The sequence below is a fragment of the Medicago truncatula genome, chromosome 4, assembly GCF_003473485.1.
Source record: "Medicago truncatula cultivar Jemalong A17 chromosome 4, MtrunA17r5.0-ANR, whole genome shotgun sequence".
NCBI classification, from domain to species: domain Eukaryota; kingdom Viridiplantae; phylum Streptophyta; class Magnoliopsida; order Fabales; family Fabaceae; genus Medicago; species Medicago truncatula.
In genome coordinates, this window is record NC_053045.1 from 29,949,664 (window position 1) to 29,973,930 (window position 24,267).

A 24,267-nucleotide genomic window follows, 5' to 3' on the forward strand; every position below is an offset into this window, starting at 1 on the left:
TCCGTTAGTTTCGTCTTTCCAATCGTTTCGTCTTTGCAGCCCATCAATTGAACTTCTCTGCCAATTGTCACCATCCAATGCCAACTTCATTCTCGACGACAAATCACCACCTCTAAGAACTGATGATGGCAAAACCCCACCACGTTACATATCTTTAATGTATAATAACACTCATATTTGTCATTCACAGATCCCGCGATGCAACATTGGAAACGAAATCTCATTAAAACAATAAAAGAAACCCCACCAAAGGGTTTTGCTGCGTTTGTCACATTGTTCATGATGAGAGTGCAATTAGGTTTGTTTTTGCGAAGTATTATATATGATGAGCAGTTATGATCGTTTTTGCGAAGTATTACATAGGATGATGGGGCTCAAGAAGAGGGAGAAGTGGGCTAATATTGCTATGTGGAGGTCACGAAAAGCAATAGTCTATGTGGATATTGTTGGCCACATTAGAAGAAAATGAAAAGATGATTGGTTTTTTTCGGTTATTTCTTGCAATTGAGGGAGTGGACTTAAAGAGAAGTTTTTTTTTTTCAACGGTGGTTATCATTCAAAAGAAATAATAAAGATGTCATATTTTTATTCGAGAACAGAAAAAATTGTACCTATGTAACTATATATAAGTTTTTTTCGTACAAAAACTACTACAAATCAACATTGCTCTACTTACTTGAACATAAATGACAAGTTAAGCCGTTTTCCAAACCATTAGACAAAGAACAACCTAAAAATGACAAGAAATTAGCATCAAACAAGTGATTTCAATAAATTCATATAGTTACTGTAGATAAAATGTCATAAAAACAAAAAGTTCCGACTGTCAAACATATACCTTGTTGAAGTACCCAACCAGTAACGGACTTTGAGAACGGTCAGGTTCCAAGAAGGAGAACAACAAATCCATGAACAAAAAACAAAGTGTGTCATGAAAATGGAGTATAAACCTCCTTTTCCTCAACCAAGGTCTTCAAAATGACATCAATTTTACACTTAAAGATCTCGTAGGCCATGAACATAAATCTAAACCATAGATCAATGATCAGATGCCAAAATGAGGTAAATAAGAAAGTTGAAACATAAGCTCTTTTTAATCAAATTATTTGTTAAAACTGCATACTTGAAGATTTGTTTGTTTTCAGCATCAATTGGTGATTATTCAACAATGTACATAGTGAAACAATTGCTCAACCTGAGGCATCTCTCTTAAACTGAAAATAAAAAAACATAAGTAAAAAAATTAGCAATTAGCTTTCATGAAATCATCTATGTAATTAAACTTACTCTCACAAAATATTAAAGGTAAAAATGAGCAAATACATAAAATAAGTAAAACAACAACAACAACAACAACAAATAAGCTTTAGTTTCCACTACGGTGGGACAACTACTTTGATTACTCAACATAATTCGACTACAACAAACCAAAATAAGCACAAGAATGGCTAAAAAACATCAGGGAAGGAACACGTTTGTTACATTGAACTGCTATGAAACATACAAGTTAATGAGACGGCTATTTAGGGCCATGCATTCCTGTGTTATTTCCTATTCATCCAGAAGCTCTTCTAAAGAATAGTTCTCCTTGTCCAATACTACCACGACCCGTATAACATCAACAACACAAAATGAGACATCAAACATGTAAATAAGCTAGGAAAACTTTCAACCACCGTAGAATTTGATCGTAAAATCAAGTGGTCGTCTTAATATTTAATTAAATAATTTATCATTACGGAGGACATAAACATATGATAATCTTCAAAAAGTAAACCAATCTGAAAAATGCCTATTCAAATTAATAAATACATAGCAAAAACTTCCATCGCAAAAAGACAATTAACCATAACTTCCTTTGAAATTTGAATTCAAATCTACAAAAACACAAAAAACTAAAAATTTATTGGATTCTTTTCTTCCTTTTTTCATAAAATTTTCAGTAATCTGATTATACAACTTTAAACATTTTAAGGAAAATGAATATCATAAAGTGAAAATCATTTAGCTACATTTAAAACACATTGAACATGATTAAAATCTAACTAATATCACCTAAAAAATAGGTAGTCATTTTCAAGAGGATGTTCCACCGGTCATGTAACATGACAACGTGACATCATGCATATTATGCATAAGTCCATAAAATTTATTTCCAAATAAATTTAAACAAATTAAAATAAAATGGTAAACAAATTACTTTTGAAATATTAAAAAATATACAACATTATGTACGTGAATTGAATTTACAGGAGTTAAACGAATGTGTGTCGTACATGTGTTGTGAGAATGAATAATTTTGGTATTATAAACTCTTTTTGGGTGTAACTAAAAAAAATCAAAATTGATAGTTTATTAAAATAAAAATAAATAAAAACTTACGATAAATTCATTGAGAGTGAAGACATAAGAGCATGAAACCGTTGTTGCCATGTATAGTAGAGTAGAGAGGGATACCATAAAATTGATAGGTTGGTTATGCACACATGTATCTGTATCAACCACAAATCAAACATTCATGGAGCTTACACTCTCAACAACAATAACAAAATTATATATAAATGTATATTACAAGAAATAACTTAACAAATAATCAAACACCAAAAATAATGAATTGCTCCCAACAGAACAAAAATTAGAATGAACAAAAATCAAATTGAATAAATAATTACAACATGAAAAAAAAAATTGATAGGTGAAATAGCATCTAATGTTGGTAACTAAAAGTTCTACCTAAAATAAATGTACGATATCAAAGAAAGTCGATTTGGCCTGAAGTGCGGATATGGTGGGTCATATTAGCATGCTTAAATATTGGTTTTTAGTTCAAGTTTTTAACTCACTTTCTATAACAATAGATATGGGTTATGTTATGTTATGTTATTACTCTAGTTATTAATCTGCCTTTACAGGCAAGACTTGTTGTCAATAATGTTTTGTTTGCTCAATTCAACGTATGAAAACTGAATATCTTTTTACTCTAGTTTAGCAACCGTGTGGTTGAAATATTGAAAATGTTTACCTTTCAAAGCAACACCGACACCTTCTCCTTGCCTATAACCGCTAACCTGAACATATTTTCTTTTCCTGCATTCCATCAAAATGCAATTAATTTTTTCTCAATGTGGTTAATCTATTTTAATGTTAAAAAGTGAATAAATAATGTTTATAAGCTGCAGTGATATTATCCCTAGTGAAAAATAAGCTCACAGTTAACCCAAGATTAATTCCTAGGAAAATATCCACCCTTGCTCTTATCATATCTCATGCGGCCATTACCATTGATGTTTGTAAAGTCTTTCTATCGTATAAATACGCACCAAAGTCAATGTTCACCGGAACGGGTGCCAATGTTTTCGCCTTCCATATATTCAATATATAATGAAGTGGAAATTTGTAATTTGTTACACAATAGTTTGAGCCCAGTCGCTGCCAATGTAATCAAAATTTGTAAGTTAGTAAAAAAAAATTGACTTAATTTGAAAAAATAAGTTAATCTTATAATTCACAGTGTTATATGACCAACAATTTAATGGGATTTAAACTATGGGACAATATAATGAGATTCAAACCATATGCTAATATCTCGTGTTTAATGTCAGATCTGTCACTGCTGTATAACAAATCACTATGTAGACACGATAATAATTTATTTATATTTGAGTCAAAATCAGTTTGATGATGTAAAAAAATAACAAATTAGTCATACAACTGTAATTAAATTATTATCAATGATCCTTGAAGCTTCATTTCAAATTCTTTTAAAACCGTATGGTTAATTGTGTTTTGTTTCTCTAGATCTAGAAAAATAATCAAGGGTTGTTAAACTTAATAATTATTACATTTGTTAAACTTAATAACAACATTTAAATTAAAGTTTCTTTGTTTTTTTTTTTTTTTTTATGATTTCTACATTCAACAACAAATTCAAAACGAATGATATATTATATGTCTCACAAAACTCTAAATATTAATGCATGATAAAATCAATCCATGAAAATCCTTAGTGTAATCAATCTAAAAGTAAAGCATAATTTAATGGATGTTAGACTTTGTTAATGTTTCTTGTGCGTGCACAATTTTTTTTTTTTTTTTGGTTATATTGTTGATGAACTAATATATGGTTATTTCTTGTTAATTGTTAATTCCGTGTTTAATTCGGCATTGCTTTCTTTGCAATCAATGTCAAATATGATCCAAAAGTAAATACATTTTATAGTAATAAAAGCCTTCATTAAAAAAATTTCAATACAATACAACTGCAAATACTTGATTCATTGTTTTTGAGAGTTATTCAAAACCGTTTCAAATGAAATTATCTTACTAGATGTTGAAACAAAAACATAAAATTTTAGAGCTTCCATACTTTTGTTGTATCACTAAAATTAGTATACAACTTTTTTCTAATGTCATTAACACGTGTTAAATACATTGTTCTATTGAAATATTCAACTAATGATATCACTCTAAATCTCAATTTTTTATGTCTATTGACCAGGTAGATTCCCACAAAAACTTTTTATTTTTAAGGTGCAAATATTATAGATTTTGTATGTTAGAAATTATTATCTTTGGCCATATTAAATTCCATTTATAAAAAATAAAAAAAAATAAAAAATAAAAAAAAACACTTGGTCATATTCAACAAAATGTGATTGTTATTTTGACTTGACAAAAAGTAAGTGAGCATATTCATCAAAGACTGAAAAAATAGTCAATTTTTAAAATTAAAATATTAATCTTTTTGTTTTTAAAACCAAAAAGGAGGAATCACATTTGATTTGTAAAGAAATTAACCACAACTAATTAACAGTAGTTTTTTAGGGGATTGATATAGAGAGATGTGATACACCGCTTCATTTTTCATAATTCACAAGTATTGATGGAGCTAATATCTATTTTTTTCATTCATGTAGTTTTTAATAAACAAGTGCATGTTTAATCTTGAAAACGTGTGTTTTTATTGTACGAGAGAAGTTTCTTTATTAGTATCCATTCAAATTGACAATGAGCGAGGCGATTATATGTGAATTGCTTTGATAGCATTTTTTTTGTCAAAATAATAATTTTTTAAAAGGAAATAAACAAGGTAATCAACCATATGATTTCCATTCAAAATGAAATTTGTGTATTATTGATGCATGATTACATATACATTGTCTTGTCAAATTGATTACACATATATATTTTTATGAGGTGTATTTAAATTTACTGATCATTAGAAACGTGAAGTGTCAAGTGTACTTTATATTTCGTGCAAGCCATTTGTTTATAACAAAGATAAAGATCAATTTTCGTGAGTTTAACTCAGTTAATAGGAACATTACATAATATATGTAAGGATGGGGTTCGAACTCCAAACACCTATTTATTCTCCTTAAAAAAAAAAGAATTTCTAACTATTAGGCTATTCAAAAAATAAAATAAAAATAAAGATGTTCTCTTTTGTTGTTTCTTCAAATACACAAGTTGCAACTTGGTCCTTAAAAAGAAAAGGGCAAAAACTATTCCATATATTTTTTCTTAGCATAAAATCACACCTTGTCCTCTTTAAATAGTGTTTGTTTCTTAAAAAGAAAAAGGCAAAAACTGTTCTAACCTATTAGCAAAATAATGTTTGATTTTTTCTTCGAACCTGTTCAAAGTAGGAGAATTTTTTATTTAAAATAAATTCAGATTTGTAAAGTTTGAACACAATTTAAAGTTGGTAGTAAAACAAAAAAATATATCTCAAATGAACTCACAATATTCAAAAATAATACTACAAAATTCAAGTGTATGTAATAACATCAACGACATCAAAATCAATGATTGAATATGCATTGAATTGAAACTAATCTTTCAATCAAAATCAAACCAATACCACATCAAGACAACAAAAAAACCGCACCAAGGCAAAAATCAAAACAAACATTATTACACAAAAATTACGAAATCACCATAAAATATAAAAGGAAAACTAAATATATACATAACTATCACTTATTTAAATAAAAGAAAGAAAAGTTCGTTTTAGATGAGTGTTGGTTATGTCAAAAAGACGAAGGAGTGTTAACACCACCATTTTTTTTTAACATTATCTTTAACACTTACCTTTTTATTGGATGAAATCAAAGCGGGTCTTATACTTTAAAAATAGAACTCACATAAAACAGTAAGATTCATATTAATTTTATTTAATAAGATCGTAAATATTTGAGAAAACGTCGTTAATATAACCTTAAAACAAGAAAAGAGAAGTGTTGGTTAGGCTAAAGAGAATAGTTTGGTAAAAGAAAAAGGCATTTTTACTTAGGCTTTGTTACGGAGTTTGAAGGGGAAGGAAGGAGAGGAGAGGGCTTTGGAAGTTGGAAATATATAGAAAAATGAATAAAAAAATTCACTTTTTTTTAAAAGAACAGTTTTTTAGAGAATGATAAACTAATACTTATGATTAATATATTTTTAATTTCAAGAATATTATAACAACATAGATTGGATTTAAAGAATTCATATAAACCCTCCATAACCCCCAAAACCTCCTTCAATACAATTTTTGAGTTCTCCAAATGAGTGAAATTTTTTATTATAAGTAAAAAATTAACCTTCAAAGTTCTCTCCTCTCAATATCTTCTATTTCTTTCACTTGCTCCTTTATTTTTTCCAAAACCCTCCCTCCAAACTCCCAAACAAAGGTTTGGAAAAAAAAAAAACCAAGACTTGTAAAATGTACACAACTAACAACAGCAAAAAAAGAAAAAAGAAAAAAAGTAAGAAAAAGAAAAAAAGAAAAATCAAAACAAAGAAAAGAAAAGTTCTCACAACTGACGCGTGCACCAACATTCAACAACTGCACTCTGCAGGCACTCTTCTCTTCTCTCTTCCATTTTGCTTCTAACACAGATCTCTCTCTCCAATTCTTCATCTTGGTATGTTTATTTTTCTGTTTTTTGGGTATTTTTTTGTTTTTTTAATTCATGTACTATATAAGCTAGGAATTGATTCTGTTTTGTTTTGTTAGTTTTGATTATAAAGTTATAATCTTTTATGTATATAAATTAAAGGGTCATCGCTAGTTTTTAATAATCCAATAAAAAATAGCATAAAGTTACCATTTTATTACTTTTTAGATCATGGGTTATTGAAATTATTTGATGGGTTTTGATTAGATTTGGTGAAGTAGAAGAAAAAGTTGGGTGGTGTGTGATTATGAATTGAAGTGTAATTGGGTGAAGAAATGAACGTGAGCCATGCTTCAATTCACCCAGTTGAAGAAGTTCCAACTACTGATGGTGGTGTTGCTGTTGCTGAACAAAACGTGAATGTTCCTATGGTGAGGATGAAGGATATTCAAGGCATGCCTGGTACTATTGGTGGCCTTGCTTTGCGTGTTTCACAGTTTGTTTTTGCGGCTGCTGCGCTATCTGTTATGGCTTCCACCAGTGATTTTCCTTCTGTCACTGCCTTCTGGTAATTCATTTTGTTTATCGTATAAGTTTTCGGTTTTTGTTGTTGTTGCATTTAAATGCTTTTTTATTTGTAATTGTGATTGTAAGAATCTTTTGCCATTGGATTTGGCAAAATTGTCACGTTTTAGATTAAGGAGATTCCGAATTAGAGATTTTTGTCTATGGTTAGAGATTTGTCTCACACTAAAGGGTGAGAGCAGTGTTGTCAATTGCAGATCGTGGAACAGAACGGTTTGTTTAAATACACTATGTATGGCCAATATTTGACAACACTATGGGCCTGTTTGGATTGGTTTATTTGAGCATATCTACTGACATAAGTTTTGTGAGATTGTTTGGGAGAACTTATGAAAACAGCTTATCACAATTTTCATAAACTTTTTTCAACTTACTTTCATAAATTCTCCAATATAGCTTATAAAAACAACTTATAGCACATACAAAAACAAAATGTTACTTTATCTTTTGCTATAAAAATAGCTTATACGTAAGCACTTATCATGATAAGCGCTTGTGCTATAAGCTGTTTAATCCAAACAGGCCCTTTGTACTAAATAGTTTATACTATCGTAGAACAATAACAGTTTCTTCAAATTCCACTACACTGTAGCACTGCCATAGACCATAGCCGCTATTTGGCAACACTCGGCGAGAGATTTAGGTCAGGGAGATAAAATAGGAAATGTGACGGAGAATAAAAGAGAGAAATACAAAGGGAGAAGAGGTGTAAAGTGATATAGGTAAGAGAAACTTGTGTGAAAAGATCAGATTTGTTTGTCAATTGAGAGCTTGATTCTGATAAATTTTCATCAAAGTATCTGTCACATGGTTATGGTATAGATATCAGTGTCATGTGTATTTGGACTAGTAATTGTTGTGATTTTATCGTCCAGATTAACGACGAAACCTGAAAACACACAATAAGAAATGCTAGCAGATCCTGTAGAACAATTATTCTTACTGATCTAAGATTCAATATAGCAAGAAAAGACTAAAAAAGATGAAAGAGAGAGCACCAGAAATTGTTAAGGAAGTTCAGAGTGATTTGCTCCTACGCTCCGTAGCACCGACACGACACATGTGATTACAATCAATTATGTCATTTTTTCAAATTCCTACCGGTGTCGACGCGCCAGTGTCATGTCCGGTGTCCATGTCTCCGGGATAGAATCTGACTGAAAGATCACTATATGATTCGAGTTTACACCTTTAGAACATCACTATTGATTCAGCTATGAATTACTACGAATCCCTCTAAGATATTCTCACTGTTTCTTTTTCTTCTCCACTCTAATTCTTAGCACTCAGTATGAAAGGTTCAGAGTAATTGTTTTCCCTCCTAAGAGCTAGTTAGTTACAATCAAATGACAGAAAATAACAAATGGCTGAGTACACGCCAGACGCGAGTTTGTTAAGGGTTTTATATTTATATTCATTTTGTTTATCTTTTCAAGTTTTGGTTTTTTTTTTTTTTTTTTGTTTCTACATTTAAATGCTGTTTTATCTGCGGTTGTAAGAAGCCTGTGCCGTTGGATTTGGTGAAATTATCATTTACAAAATCAAGGAGATTACAATTCAGAGTTTTTTTTTCTATGATAAGAGATTTGTCTCTCACACTAAAATCTAAATAGGGTGCGAGCAGTGTTTTCAATAATAGATTGCGAAAAATAGCAGTTTGTTCTATCTGAGCTATGCTAGTGTGTTATAGCGCCACTAGATCCACCATTTGACAACACTTTGTACCAAGTAGCGCATCGTGAAACAATAGTAGTTTTGATATATGGTTAAAATGTTTCTGCCACATGGGAAAATGGTTAAATGTTTATCTACTGGGAGCTTCATTCTGATCGATTTTCATCAAAATTTCTGCCACATGGGTATGGTATAAATATCAGTGGCATGTGGATTTGGACTGGTAATAATACACTGCATCACTGCATTTTACTTATGTTTCTGATACATGGTTATGAATTTGAAATTGTTCTAGAGGAGTCTGATTGTGTCGCTATATGAAAACTTAATAATGGGTTAGTTATTTGTCATATCTTTTTACTTTTATGGTCAGTGAATTCAATGGGTCTGAGTGTGATGGAGCTGCATGGTTATGCATGCTAATGGTATCAAAATTACTGTACTAATAAAGATGATTTCGAGGATTATTTCCCAACAAAATGAAGCCATCCATGTTACTATTTGGTGCCAAAATGGAGCTGTTGTAACGTACAATACAATGACTTTAAGACATGTTTAGTTTATCTAATGCTTTGTTCTCCATACCTTAGGGAGTCTTACATTTTATTTACATCTACTTGAGCTGCTGAAAGGACACACAATATATCTTAGTCGATTGCTATGTGTATATAGTAATGGGGTGTGGAGGAAAGCGTGTGGAAAGTTGGAGAGTAAGTAGGAGAGTCCAGAGTCTTTCAAATATCTCTGGGATTTCCATTTGTAATTTCTGGTCCATACTCCATACAAACTTTTGGTCTAGCCTAGATTTCTGTTCCGGAAATAAAGTAGTTCGCATTTGGTGATTGATAAAGGGGTGGCTATGGCTACCCCAAAGAGAAAACAATTATTGAATAAGTAGGTATACATATATATTTAGCTACCCCTAATAATATATAGTTGGCTACCCCAAGTTTGATTTTAGGTGGAATAACTTTTTGTTTGGTTTTACTTACACTTTCCAATCGAACTTTGGATTATTTGATCCGTCTTCTAAAAATCGGAGGGTTAACACCCAAAAAGAATAATAATATTCTTTAATTTAACAAAGAAAATATGAGAACAACAAAAATCTTTTACTATTAGTCTAAACAGATTTCATATAGGGGCACCCCACCCCATTTTTTTAGTATTACTAATTTATTAGTAAATTAGGAAAAAGAAAGGAAGCAATGCTTTATTAACCCTTTATTATTGTAAAAAAAAAAAATTAACCTTTTATGAACACTTTGCTTTTTTTATTTGGGATAGCTAAAAAAAAGTAATTAGTAAATTATAACTCTTTATAATCCACTTGTAACCAAAAAAAAAAAAAAAAAAAAACTCTTTATAATCCACTCTTGTTGCTTTAAGTGTATTTTATGAAGTACATTTTATATAAGTAATAGTTGTTGTGATTTATTTTTTTGTTTATTGGTAAAATTTACTATTAATTTTAAAAAAATATTTTATTTTGCTTTATAAGTGGCCACCTCATGAAAATTTTGTTAGCTTTGCCGCTGCTTGTTAGGCTACCCCCTATCGGCCAATCCCGTCACGCTCCAGATGTCCAATCATGTCTTGGGTGCAAGGGGTGTATGTTGATTGTCCCACATTGGATGAGATATGACATGAAAAAGTGTTTATTAGTGAGCGACATTTCTCACCTTCTGAACTGGTGTTATGGGGTTCTGTTAGGCCTAATTAAAATTCTAACCAAGTTTTTTGCTATTTTTTTAGTAGTAGTTCTATTTGGTACGAAGGGGAACCCACGAGAAACATGTGAATGTGTAAAATCGTTCTCTCTCACATACATGTTCTGTTTTTAAGAAACCAAAAAAGTCTTACTTCTGTCTTTGACGTATATTATGGTCAAGTAAGTGTTGTAAGAAAATAGTTGTCCATTTCGTGTTTTGACTCTGTCTTAACATTAAGCATAATTTTTTTTTTGAGATGTCAGTTTCTATCAAAGTTTCCTATTAACTATTGGAACAGCAATTGTTGTAGGGAGTCTTAGAATGGGATAAAAAGATTATGATAATGACTCAGAGCCATGCCTAAAAGCATTTGGTATAGTTGTATGGATGGGATTCTTTAAATCTAATTCGATGTATTTGTAGGCGATACCAGGTTTTGATGGTTCTGATATTTGCCAATACATACTAGCCTACACTGTTTAGGGTCATTTGGAAGAGCTTATTTATAGTTTATTTGGAATTATCGGACATAAATACCTGTGCAAGTGTTTTATTGAGTTTTTGAAATTAACTTATGACATGTCTATTAGATGTTTTCAGCATATTTCATCAAGTTTCTCATGATAGCTTATGAATCTTACAACCTATATAAAAAACAATTTAACTACGTTCCGTTGATTATTTAATGTATACATAAGCTGTTTACCTAATTGAACAGGTCATTATATATTTTGGCTTTATCTTTTTAGGAATTCCTCTTTTGTTTATGAAAGGCTACTACGTTACGTAAAATCTGTCTCATTTTTTTATCAGTTTCCTTGTTGCGGCTGCTGGCTTGCAGACTTTGTGGAGCATTGCATTAGCTATTACTGATGTTTATGCCATTTTAGTAAGACGATCTTTGCAGAACTACCGACTTGTCAGTTCATTTACAATTGGCGATGGGGTAAGATCTCCAATATGACTCATTAATATTGTTACAATAACTGTCACTGTTCCATTCACTCTTAAGCTTCATAATGTGGACATTGGATTTTTAACTTCTATTATTGTTATTTTCCCATTCGAAAATGCTATATTAAGAAGACATGTATCTTATTACATGCAGGTGACTTCGACGCTTATATTTGCAGCAGCTTGTGCATCAGCAGGCATAACAGTGCTCATTGATAATGATCTTGGTAATTGCAATGAGAACCACTGTGTTCAGTTTGAAACGGCTACAGGCATGGCATTCATATGCTGGTTCACAACAGTGCCGTCATTTCTTCTTAACTTCTGGTCTTTGGCATCGAGGTAATTAAAAACAGTGTCACACACATGGCAACAGAAACAAGGGCAGGTGGTTTATAAAGTTTGTTTTGGTATCAGGTTTGTGACTGTTGTTTGAAGTTTGTTAAGCTTGGTATCATATGTTAGTAGTAGAACCAAATGGTGTCATTCATGTACTCTTTCCTTGATCAAACAAGATATCTGAATTGGGATTTTGGAATGTGTTATGGTTTAATTCACATTTGGTGGTAGAATGATTAAACACGACTTACAATATAGTTATGTGCATTATTCCATTCTATTGGCCGTTTCACTTCAATATATATACTATATTGCTCCTAACTCGATTTCCCTCTCGCCAAGTATGGCAAAAATATATCTTCTAAGATTGTGTTTGCATTTTGTCAAAAAAAAAAAAAAAAGATTGTGTTTGCATTCACGGTAATATAGTTGTGAACGTCCGGTGGACTAACTCCACAATGAGGGTGTATTAGATCTGCTACAATGCAATGTAATGCAATATAGATGCCTAAAGAGATAGAGAAAGACACAAGAATTTATACATATTCATTTTCTAACTGAAAACTAGTTATGCCCCTTCAATTGAAAGAATTAACTAGTCTAATTGACTGTTCTCTAGTATCTTGTTGCAAAGTTTTTATGGTTTAACCAACTGATTAGCAACAATTCTTTCGGTCCAGTCCCATAAATAATTTAATCGAATTCGGATCCTATGTCGCCAAACCAAAAAACAAACTAGCCCTTTAGGGCTCACACTTTTTTGGTTTGGCCACATAGAATCAAGATTCTCATCTATGATCATCGTGTATGTAATCACAAAGTAACATTTTAGTTCATGCTTATTTATAATTTTACAAAAATTCTATTTCAAAAATTATACTATTATATGTACCTAATAAATTAACAAGACATAAGATACGGAGAAGCGATATATCACAGAGGTAAAGGATGCACATAATTTGAGCAATTATTTTTGTCAAAAAAAAGTTGAGCAATTTTTATTTTTTTTGAGAGAGTTGAGCAATTATTTTAAAAAGCAACAATATCCATTGTTACATAACTGACATGATCTAAAGATGTAACTCAATTGGTTAAACAACACGGGTTTGTGGGAGAGGATTATAGTTCAATATTCGTAGAACACATTCTTAAGGGGAGAAAAACTTTAAGTTGCAACCTGAACACTTGAACATAGATTAGTCTAAATGTCTAATAGTAGTTCAGATGACTGTGGAGCCACTTGCTTGAGCGTCAAATGTCCTATTTAAAGCAGCTTTTTACCCAAAAAAAAAAAAAAAAACTTCATAATGATTAACAATATGAAATTGGGGGAGTAAGATGAGAGTTTTTTTTGTCTGGCATGGATCATTCTCCCAACTAGATTCATTTTCGACGATATTTGTGCATCTTTTTTTCTTGTCTCCACTAAACTTCGATATCTTGAGGTTAAAGAGGGAAAAAGTAATCTCCTTAAACACTTTTTCTTCTATGATGAAGGTAACAAAGGGTACACTAAATTCTAAAAAATAATAAACAGGAGCACCTTTTTTCTTTGGGTTGTACTTGACATTGACATATGGAATTAAGTAAGACGAGCTTAGCTGGAGTGGAACAAAAAGGAAAGGAGATATGCTCACTTTTTCCTTAATGTACATTTTGACTTATCTCCCATTTGCAATTGCAACCAACGATGATAAAAGAGCATAAACTTGCTAAACTATAATATCTCAAGATGATTTGGTCAAGAATTGACACATATTATCAGCTTTTACTTACTGATGCTATTGTTTCTTTGAGACCTTAGTCTCCTCTTTGCTTCTTGTTTAGAAGAATGCTCAAACTAGAGAATAAAAAATGAGTCATGATCATGATTATCTCAAAGACACATTCCAATGCCTATCTTATTATTTGAGAAAGTTGCATCAATGTTGCATGCGTACATACCGATAAGAGGCTTATTCCATCTGTTGTAACTCGGTGGAGTTTGTCTCGGCTGCGCTACCATGAGCTTGGCAAGCTGCCACTGCTGTAAAAACGTTGCATCCCGTATGAACACTTTGATCCGCGTCTCCTCCAAATACTCCAAAGCGTTTACACCGCACATTGATGATAAGTTGTACCATCAGCATGCTTAATATAAAGCTCAATCAAATTCCAAAAACAAGCCCTTTATAGCCATATAAAAGGAAAGGAGACATACTCCTCATGACTTTTTTCTCAATGCTTATTTTGACTTTTTCTCTAATTGCAGTGATGATGAGTTTTTCCTCAAATAACTTTTGTTACAACTCTAACTACCATATCACATTCTTAAGGAAAAGATGATGAGATTTAATTTACTTACAAGTAGTTAATCTAATTAGACTACAAATCTTTTTGGCTTATACATTCTTAAGATAAGATGTACTTTTAGGCTGTAAACGTTAGGCGTGGCTGGTACAGCAGTACATATAAAGTTTTAGATTTAAATTGCCTAGAATTCTGATTTATCTAAATTTTCAACTCACTTATGTTTCCATCATCTTTCAGACAAAAAAAATTAATGAATCTTCCTTGGTTTGTTATCTTTCACGATGCCAAAAAGAGGACAATGCTAAATACAAAACGTGCAGTGAACTAAACAGATACTAATGCTAAATACAAAAACAAGTGCTCCATACAAGTCTCAACTTCACTCTAGCACTACCAGTAATTTACAAGATTAATTCAACTTGGTCAATGCAAATAAAATAAATTAAATCTAATTAAATGCAAACTTGGTACATGAACAAAATTTCCTGATTTTTCCCCTTCAAATTTATCATTGATCACTAGTATTTTAGATTTATGTAGGGGAAATGCAGGCAGACATTCACATTGGATTTTTCATACAAATGACCAATTTATGAAAGAGAAAGCTAAGCAATGAACAGTGTTATCTTCTGGTGTTAGCACTTTCCATGCAATAGCTTGCTCGTACGAAACATGCCGCCCCATTGTGGACATGCAGATCCCAGCTGGCAGATAAGCAAACCCCTAATCAAAGTACACACAAATTATAATTAGTACAAGCTCTTTAAAAAAAGATTTAAACACATCTATTTCATTATTCGTGTTAAGTTGTGGAAATCACCTGTTGCATTAACTTGGCAAAATCTGCACACAACGCCTTGCGACCAGACTCGTCAAATATTTTATCCAATGTGATGTCTTGTAAAGCTACTAGAGTTGTTTCCAACATGTCAAGGCCAGCTTGATTTGCAAATACGAACACCGGCTGCGACTGCAATACCAATTGGAAAATCACATTAATCTCGCGTTATAAAGGGCTACGAACCTTCCAACTTCATTTCTAAACAAAGAACCGCCACCGCTGCCATAAAATGAAATAGAATTGCAACCATACCTTCAATGAACAGCATAAAATTGCGTCCTGGTGATGCCACAGTTGTTTTAGCATCAAGTCACCAACAAGAGAATCTGATCTCAGTAAGTCCGTCCCCAAATAGTAACTGATTAAAGGGAAAGATAAACGCATTAGACTTTTTACAGAAAAGAAATATCAACTACAATGCTCAAGATATTCGAGATAAATACGTAGACTTGCCTATAACTCTGGCAGATCCATTGAGCTAGTGTTACTGCTTCTGGAGAACCAGGAGAAAGTTTGGCACCAACAGCTGGGTTTATACCGGACGGAGAAATAGCCATAGCAACCCTCTGCACAGAGGCAATCACACTACGAACATATTGGCGTGCCATGATTACAACATTATCTTGCATAGTGCTGTCGAAAGGGAACTGAAAGGCAATAGTCAACACTGATCGGGTATTTTGACTTGATGATGAATCTGCACCGCCGTGAGTTGTTGCTGGGCTCACTTCAAGACCTGAAGTCAAATCTAGTGTCCGGTTTGTATTCACGGCATCCTTCTTATCACCCTAAAACAGAAAAGAGTAACATCGCGTGAAATTAAATTATTTGAACTCCAAAGTCATCACATTCATCCGCTATAGGAAGACACTTAATTTGAGTAAATCAGGAAAAAGATGAAAAATTAGCTCAATAGAGGAAAAAGAAGGGAACAAAACTCAACTGGTTTTGAATCTAATGGGATGATGCGGAAACCAGAAGGCACCAATGGAGCATCATCTGGGAACATCTCATCAATTGGAGCAAATATGAGCTCAGAACAAGTTCCAACAGCGTTCTCATCAGTTCCACTACATATCTGCAAAATGAATACAAATAAAACACCTCAGTACATACCTATATTGATCATATTTGCTTATGTTTAGCCCACAACTACATTACAAGAAATCATTTCATCGCGTTGTAAAAATTAACCATTTGTACTGAAGACTCAGCTAATGTAAGAAGAGATTAATAGGGAAAGTGCTCGATAATTTATCAATAGTAAGGCATTACCTGTAACAGATGAATATCCCTAGAAACAAAAGCATCTTCTTGAGCAAGAGAGTGGCCTTCAAGCCTAATAACTTCAAGCATCTGCAATGAAGATTTAACTTCATCAGGAACATAATTTGAATGAACAAATATTTCCAGTGATCAGATCAAAAATGGTTGACATGACTCTACATAACATGCTAATGGATTCCACGACACTAAAGACGTTTTGATCTAGTGTGTGAATGCAAACATTAAGATACCTCTTCATGTTCAATTGTGTTCCCAAGAGGCATGATTATTTGATTGCCAGTGAATCTTGTAGGCCTCATCCCTGGATAAGCATAGGTTCCTGCTTTCAGTGATGCAGCGGAGTATGCATCAACATTGAAATCAGCCCATTCTGAGCGGTGCTCCCTTAGAAAGCGAACCAAAACTGCAGGAGGAACGTTCTGCAAGCAAAGCAGTATAAAAACCAACATCCCAAAACGGACACTGTTGAAAATATTGTGACATCGAGTTCACAAGACTCACTTGTAGTAACATAGAAGCTTTTGCACAGAGAATTCCTCCAAGCAATGTGAGGGAACTTGCTGGATTAGAAGAGCTACTTAAATTCTTGGTTGAATTAACAGCAATAATTACATCCTCAGCGCCATCACAGTTCAGTATAGACCAACCATCATCACTGAATCCATTTACAGCGTCATTGAAGCCTCTGCAGATATAATAAATCAGTTTTCAGCCAAAAAACTGACATACAAATCAAGAATGATACTGTAAAAACCGATAGTCCAGAACTGCGGACAGATATGACTTCAAGGAAACAAATCATTTCATGTGGCTACCTGCTCAATCTTTGGCTGAATGTTCGCAAAACAGCAGGCTGTCTACCTAATCCGTATACCACTTCACCACTCGATTCCTGAGCTATTTGCCTAATATATCGAAGTGCCTATCACAAAAGGCACCAATAACATTAGTCAACAAACTTTTGCAATAAATCCTATTTCACAAATTAAGAATAGTGAACTTACTGCAATGGTCATTTTTTGAGCCACCACCTTTGGTGATTCATAAAGTGGCCGTAGTACTTCTGGCACACTCCACGGCTAGAAGACAAGAATAAACAAATTAATGTGTGTAACGAATGAAAAGATATACATGATCTCATATTGTTAAGATGTCTTACTTCAAGATTTAAGTGGTCTACAATGTGGATGATTGAACCTCCACCATCACATGGTCGAATCAAGTAGCCACTCGGGAGCATTTCGGCTCTTACAAACTGAGCAGCAGCAGTTGGATTAGGGCCAGTGCCAGAACCAGACAGGGACCTCTCACAAACCTTCAAAAGTGGAATCAAATGCATGCGTCAAATACGATTAGTCAACTCCTTTTATTACTATGCCCCAGATGAAAAATTATACTCACCACAAGACTGCCATTGTCCAAAGTTGTAGTGTATCGAAGAGTCCAGAAATCCCGGGCAGGAGCTAGCGTCGTTGGAGCATATGTCTGTAGCAAATCTGAAGGTTACTCAAAGGTATGAATAAATCAACACGGGTCTCTAAATTTATATCTGAAGCTCACCTGTGTGTAAATAAGCTCAATGGTTCCCCCATTTCCGGCAGGAAACATTGTGAAAACTTCTAGGTTCCGACACTCGCGAAACCAAGATAAACGATCTTTAAGGATCTCTGCAATCTGTTAAAAACTTAGATTTAGAAATTCATACAGTTTGAAGAACTCAACTTGCAAGCCAACAAATGACAGAAAAATTGCAAACCACACTTTTACATCTTATTTGGAAGTATGGAATCTACCTTTGTGGGTTCTAAACTAACAAGACCGCAAGCTCGAGCTGCCACTCCACTACAACTTTGTGAAATCGCAAAGATCCCAACCGAATCCGGACCAGGCTGGCAAAGAGAATAACAAATGAATACAAAGATAATTTAGTAGAAGAAACTTAGCCTTCATTTTCAAATCGGCATAGTATCATAATGAAAATCAAATTTATTATCTCCTAAAAGCCATGACCACTAATTTCAATTTAGTCTTTAAAGTGTTACTCTCTCTCGAGTTTAGTCTTTAAAGTATATAAAATAAATAAGCAGTCCTTAAAGTATATCAAATCCTTGATTTTAGTTCTTAAAGTATATGCAAATCCGTCATGTTAGTCCCTAACCTTTTAATGGCAGAGACTAAAATGACAGATATCATATACTTTAGATACTTTATTGGAGAGGGTGATATTTTAGGGACTAAATTGATGTTTTGTTCGTACTAAATTTATAGCAAGGAATACAAATAAGAGACCTTCATCCCAGGCATCTGGACCCAATCAACAGCAGTTCCTGTAGCCTTTGAAAGGAACTCTGTCAAAGTCTCCTCTGCAATTGATAGGAGTCTGCAAATGATTGCGCAATAGAAAAAAAATTAGGAAATCTTCAACACAGAAAAAAAATCACAAGAAGTTCATTTCATAAGCCTTCAAATTACCCAGCAGGGTTAGTAGCATCTCTCTTAGAATTCTGAGGAGTAGTAACTACTGAGTCACAACTTGCATCAGTATTTGCTGCTGATGGCTGCATAGATCAAAACAACCAAGTATAATATCCATTAATATCAACTCTGAGGCCTTAACTTAGTGCATGTTTGGTATTTTGGTGACAAAAACTTGATTTCAAATGAATTGGTTTGTAAAATTGATTCGGGCTAAAAGTGAATTAATGTAAAGTGATTTATATTTGAATACGTTCATGTCAAAGTGAATTGAACAGCAAATTTGAAGTTAATATAGTAATCAATTGTAGAGAAAAAGGCATTGAATTCTTGCATTAAATTGGAATCACTTCTAATCGAAAAAATCCGAACATGTCAAAATCAATTATACTCGTATAGAATCAATTTTGCCTCCACCAAATGTAGAATTATGACATGAAACATGTTCCTCACACACTTACAGTATGCAATTGTTGCCTCATAAATCCATTCTCACACACAAGCTGTGACACTTGTTTCTGCAACCTATCATTTTCCTCCATCAACAACTTGTTCATTGCAGACAATTTCCTATTCACAGTTTGAAGCCTTGAAGCCTCTTTTCTCTGCTTCTCTCTACACCTGCAAAAATTCAACACCAAAAACCAAAACAAATCTAAGTGCTGATTTCACATATACCAATGAAGCTCCAACTTGCAGAAACCAAAGTTTTCAATACCTTCGATTTTGGAACCAAACCTTGATCTGTTTGGGTTCAATGTTGGAAAGAATAGGACACTCACGAATCAATTGTTGTCTTCTCATGGAACTAGGCTTAGGACACTCAGCATACACCCTTTCCAATGCTTCAACTTGTTCAGAAGTATACCTAACATATTTCCCTGAATCTAGATGCTTATCAATGCTTCCACCACTACTACTACTTTCTCTATGATGAGCCACAGCCATAGCCATAGCCATGTTTCTTCCCACACAACACACAAACCTCAAGACAAATGAAAGTTCTTGGTTCTAATAAAGCATGTAACTTTGCATGAGAAATGGAAGAGATTTGATAGAATATGAAAAGTTTAAGGGAAACTATAAATGGGTTTGTGAGAATTCAAGAAAATGAACAAGAAAGTTTGGTTTTTTTTATTTATTATTTTTTAGAAACAACCTTCACCTTCTACGGTTCCTTCTTTTTTCACTTCAACTTTGACTACTAATAAAACCATTACCTTGTGAACCAAGGTGGTTTTTTTCTTCTTCTTATATTGCTATGGTTTAAAGGTTAATGGAATCAATAAAAGAGAAGGGTGGTTTGAAAAAAAAAATGAAGATTTAAGAGCTTTTTTCTTTTGAACAAGATAAGTTTGAATGAAATGGAGCTTGAGTTAGAAGGAAGGAATAAGAAGAGTTAAGAAGAAGATAGATAATAGAAAGTGAAGTTGTCTTTGTCCTAAGAAGGAATATTGTCTTGTCTTTGTTGCTGTTTTTTTGGAAGTATTAGAATCAGTGTATCAATCAAGAGAAAGAAAAAGGAAAAACCTTAATAAGCATGTTGGTGATGGAGGAAAGGAAAAGAAAGGAATGAAGAAGAAGGAATCAGAATAGAAGAGAATAGAGTAAGAGTAAGAGTAAGCTCAGATATCAAGAAACATGGCATGAGATTGATGTTTTCTTTGTTTATAAAACATTTTCGGTGCACTTACGTCTCTGTCCTTCTTCTTGTCTTGTTCCTTCTTATTTACATCATCCACCCCACATTTCACCAACTCTTGTCAACCCCACATTTTCAATGTTAAATTTGTCTTGTCAATAGGGTGTATCGGTTCGGTTTGGTCGGTTTTCAGTAAAAAATGATAGAGTTAATATATGTTTATCTTTGTAATATTAGTGATTTCTGATTTATCTCTTGTAAAAAAAAAATTAGATTCCAACCATATAATTTAAAGATTATTTGGTTTTGGACCTTCTTCAATTTTGACCGTACAAAATCGATGATATGGCAGATAATAAACCGAAATTCTCTCAAATTACAAGAAGCGAAAGCACCTAAAATTTTGTAATTTCACGTCATGAAAATCCAAAACCAAAGAATATTCAAATTACATGGTTGGAATCTAAACACATTTTTTTACAAGGAGGTAAAACGAAAATTACTAATATTACATGGGGTAAACATATATTAACCCAAAATGATAATATTAGAATCGATCAAATTTACATCGATTCGATTTATTCAGATTTTAATAATTTTTAGAAGTGAAATTGAACCAAAAAATAATATCAAGTTTTTAATATTTAAATTTCAGTTAGAAAGAATAAATTTGTCATTTGTTATTTTTAGTTAATTCTTTATACTCATTCAAGTAAGTGGAGAGGAATTTAGTTTTTTTCTTTTATTTTTCATATATTTATTTATTTCTTTTGGGTGATGATGTTAGTAAAATGTTGTATGTAAACTAAGTCAATGCGAGTTTAGTAATTAGCTTCGTAATCAACGTCATTGATTATTGGATTTCGAAATTGAAACACGAGAATCGAACCAATCCAATTTGGTTTTCTTTGGTTTAGATAAAAAATTTACCCTAACAAAAAAAGAACAGGTAATTCTTGGCTTGGTTTATTTTTCCGAGTTCATAGGTTTTGTCCAAACCGCTTCTACCTACTTATGAGATAATGGCAAAATAAGCTTTATTTTGTGTATGCTTGGATTCACATTGAGTTATTATTTATAGCTTCAACAAAATCAAAGTGTACATGTCAAAATTTAATCTAATAAAAAGATTTAAGGTTTAAATCCGACATGTAGTTTATCTTAACTTATTTTTATATATGAGTGTAACTCTTGCGAAAGATTGGTGTTCTGAAGTGAGTCAAGTCCAATCCAACAACAAGAACAAGTCTACCAAGGTAGCAACTCACTACATAATGCATTATGAACATGGCACAAAGGCACACCCAAGCAAGTCCAAAGGTATGACTAGGGTCGTGTGATCTTCATCACACCATGACTTGTCCGTGGTTGTCTTTGAGGATAGTTGTCCTATAAGGATTTTGTCTTGAAAAAAACCTAATTTAAAACCTATTAAAGTTAACTTATGACTCGGGTTAGAGTACATGTTCTCTAAACCCTAAAGTCTCATATGATTCACCACTAATTTGATCACCAAAGTGTTTACTGGTATACCACCTCTTTGTTGAGAAACTGTCATTATCAACGCTCAACCTCCATCTCGCAAATTGTAGATCAAGGTCCACTTTAGATCAATTGACATGCACACCGCTTTCCAGGTTATTGTTTGTTTTGGGTGTAAACCTTTTATGATTTTGTCCTTTATAAAAAGACATTTCATAGGTGGAGGAGCGTGAGTGTTGTATATAAATTACTATTGTCCTCAACTTTTAAGCGATATGATACTTTTAAAGTGTACATCGTAATAGTATTTATTTCTTTTCTTCTATTTTGTAAGAAAATCTCTTTCTTGCTCTTAATTGTTTGTCTTCAACAATTTACATTAAATAGACACAGAAGGAAAAGAAATTTGTATTAGACTTCAAAATTTATTATAAAAAAAAAATATTTCTAGAGGACTGATCCTTCTTTCAAAGAAAAAATAAAAGTTGAATATCGACCCACATATAGTATTGAAAGGAATTATAAAATTAAATTATGAAGTCATTCCCATGTTTTGGTTGCTTTTGGCATGCGCGAAAAGCAGTGTCACGTGCTTCCCATAAATAAAAATTCTTACACAGCACATAGTGATAGGTATATTAATTTATTTATGGATTTATTGACAAAAGGTATATTAATTTATCCTTACATATTATTTGTTGTTTGTCATTATACTCAATAATTAGTCCAACTTTTCTATTATTGCATCACAAGCAAGAAATAGATATTATAAAATTTTCTTTCTAACGCTGGAGGTCAAAATTGATCTTTTTGATGCATCATTTGTATTTTGTGTACCTCATTCATGGTTGTGCGAATATATGATCTACGTGAAAGAACTCTTGCAGCTGTAACCTGCAAATACATTTAAAACACACACAATTACTTTTATATTATAAATATATATATATATATATATATATATGCGATAATTTTGAATATAACGATGAGTATATTATTTGATATTCGGGTGGATTACGAAAAGCTACGATGATACTTTGGTATTATAATTTTGTCGAAGCTTAAAAATCTAATATTTTATATGATCATAATGGTAGTTCACCGTGATTTTGACGAACTTAACACACTATCAAAATAACACGATAAAGATTAATTAATAAAATCAGATAGACCTAATCAAAATTATTGTGATTCATGGGATGTACGTCGTTGACTATCTTTGGTGGAATACAATGGTTTGCACATCTCTACAATAGTATCATTTGTGAAAAAGTCGCACATCGGATAAAAAATAACTTTAACATGTGTTTATGAATGAGACAATGTCCATTTTATTAACCATTTTCTAATATACTATTAGATTCTCCTCTATGATCAATTTGATCATCGACTATTAGATTTCCGTTTTCGAACCATCCACTTCGATTGTGGTGAATGAATGAATTCACATGAAATACAAAAATATTAGTATATTGAAACAACACTAAGCAACAAATATGAATGGCAAAAGGCATTTGAAAATCTAGAAAATGATGACATAAACAGAGAAATTTTGACATCTAAAAATAGATTAAAATACACGTAAAAAAAAAGTCAAGATCTTTGTTTGGATTTGATAAGGGATGTTGAAATTGAAAAAAGAAAGATTTTCCACTATATATACGACTTTGCGTTAATTACATTCCAAGCAAGCCAATAGCAAATAACCATGTGGACAATGGGAAGCACAAGTTATACGAAATTGACTTCCAACATTGAAAAAAGTCCTTTTTGCTTCCATAGTGTTGTCGGCATTATTTGGGTGCAATCAGCTCACACCGGACAACAATCCTCTCTCCCATTCTCTCTTTATTTCCTTGTGAGAAAGTGAAAAAATGCATTACACTATATGGACAGCAACATAACAATTGATTTATTCATGTTTTAGAATTTTATAGAATCAATATGCATTTCCATCGTTATTGTATTTGGACGTATCTATTTAAGGTCTTCAAATTTTAGATGAAATGTGACGTCTCCTTCTCTTATGGTCATAGAATATTAATCGGTTGTTTCTCCTCGCGCTCCCTTCGACTCTCTAACAAGTGGTATCAAAGTCTTATT

At 32.5% G+C, this 24,267-nt stretch overlaps 2 protein-coding genes and 1 long non-coding RNA gene across 3 annotated transcripts; 1 reads left to right on the plus strand and 2 right to left on the minus strand.

Moving 5' to 3' along the window:
• Positions 1 to 676: 676 nt before the first annotated feature.
• Positions 677 to 1,888, minus strand: LOC120580213 (uncharacterized). The gene is made up of 3 exons (XR_005645918.1): positions 1,505 to 1,888; positions 839 to 1,214; positions 677 to 730 (listed from the first exon to the last, which is right to left on the minus strand). It is a non-coding gene; the product is annotated as an uncharacterized lncRNA (long non-coding RNA).
• A 4,859-nt stretch (positions 1,889 to 6,747) lies between these two features.
• On the plus strand, positions 6,748 to 12,466 carry LOC25492442 (CASP-like protein 5A2). Its single transcript, XM_013600551.2, has 4 exons — positions 6,748 to 6,908; positions 7,149 to 7,449; positions 11,666 to 11,798; positions 11,961 to 12,466. The coding sequence occupies exons 2-4, from the start codon at positions 7,217 to 7,219 to the stop codon at positions 12,150 to 12,152; spliced, it is 558 nt and encodes a 185-aa protein (XP_013456005.1). The 5' UTR covers positions 6,748 to 6,908; positions 7,149 to 7,216; the 3' UTR covers positions 12,153 to 12,466.
• A 2,291-nt stretch (positions 12,467 to 14,757) lies between these two features.
• Positions 14,758 to 20,720, minus strand: LOC25492443 (homeobox-leucine zipper protein REVOLUTA). The gene is made up of 18 exons (XM_013600552.3): positions 19,759 to 20,720; positions 19,502 to 19,661; positions 19,038 to 19,123; positions 18,855 to 18,945; positions 18,359 to 18,454; positions 18,126 to 18,239; positions 17,967 to 18,050; positions 17,725 to 17,880; positions 17,570 to 17,644; positions 17,381 to 17,487; positions 17,067 to 17,250; positions 16,796 to 16,984; positions 16,554 to 16,634; positions 16,222 to 16,356; positions 15,732 to 16,066; positions 15,531 to 15,636; positions 15,258 to 15,407; positions 14,758 to 15,160 (listed from the first exon to the last, which is right to left on the minus strand). The coding sequence occupies exons 1-18, from the start codon at positions 19,998 to 20,000 to the stop codon at positions 15,011 to 15,013; spliced, it is 2,541 nt and encodes an 846-aa protein (XP_013456006.1). The 5' UTR covers positions 20,001 to 20,720; the 3' UTR covers positions 14,758 to 15,010.
• Between the last annotated feature and the right edge of the window lie 3,547 nt (positions 20,721 to 24,267).

Excerpts from the sequence above, each read along its gene's own strand:
- LOC25492442 (XM_013600551.2), top strand. The coding sequence starts at position 7,217 with ATGAACGTGAGCCATGCTTCAATTCACCCAGTTGAAGAAGTTCCAACT. Across the intron at positions 7,450-11,665 it reads CCTTCTGTCACTGCCTTCTG|TTTCCTTGTTGCGGCTGCTG; the intron begins GTAATTCATTTT and ends TTTTTTTATCAG. Across the intron at positions 11,799-11,960 it reads CATTTACAATTGGCGATGGG|GTGACTTCGACGCTTATATT; the intron begins GTAAGATCTCCA and ends TATTACATGCAG.
- LOC25492443 (XM_013600552.3), bottom strand. The coding sequence starts at position 20,000 with ATGGCTATGGCTATGGCTGTGGCTCATCATAGAGAAAGTAGTAGTAGT. Across the intron at positions 19,124-19,501 it reads TGAGGCAACAATTGCATACT|CCATCAGCAGCAAATACTGA; the intron begins GTAAGTGTGTGA and ends TGATCTATGCAG. Across the intron at positions 18,455-18,854 it reads TCCAGATGCCTGGGATGAAG|CCTGGTCCGGATTCGGTTGG; the intron begins GTCTCTTATTTG and ends TCTCTTTGCCAG.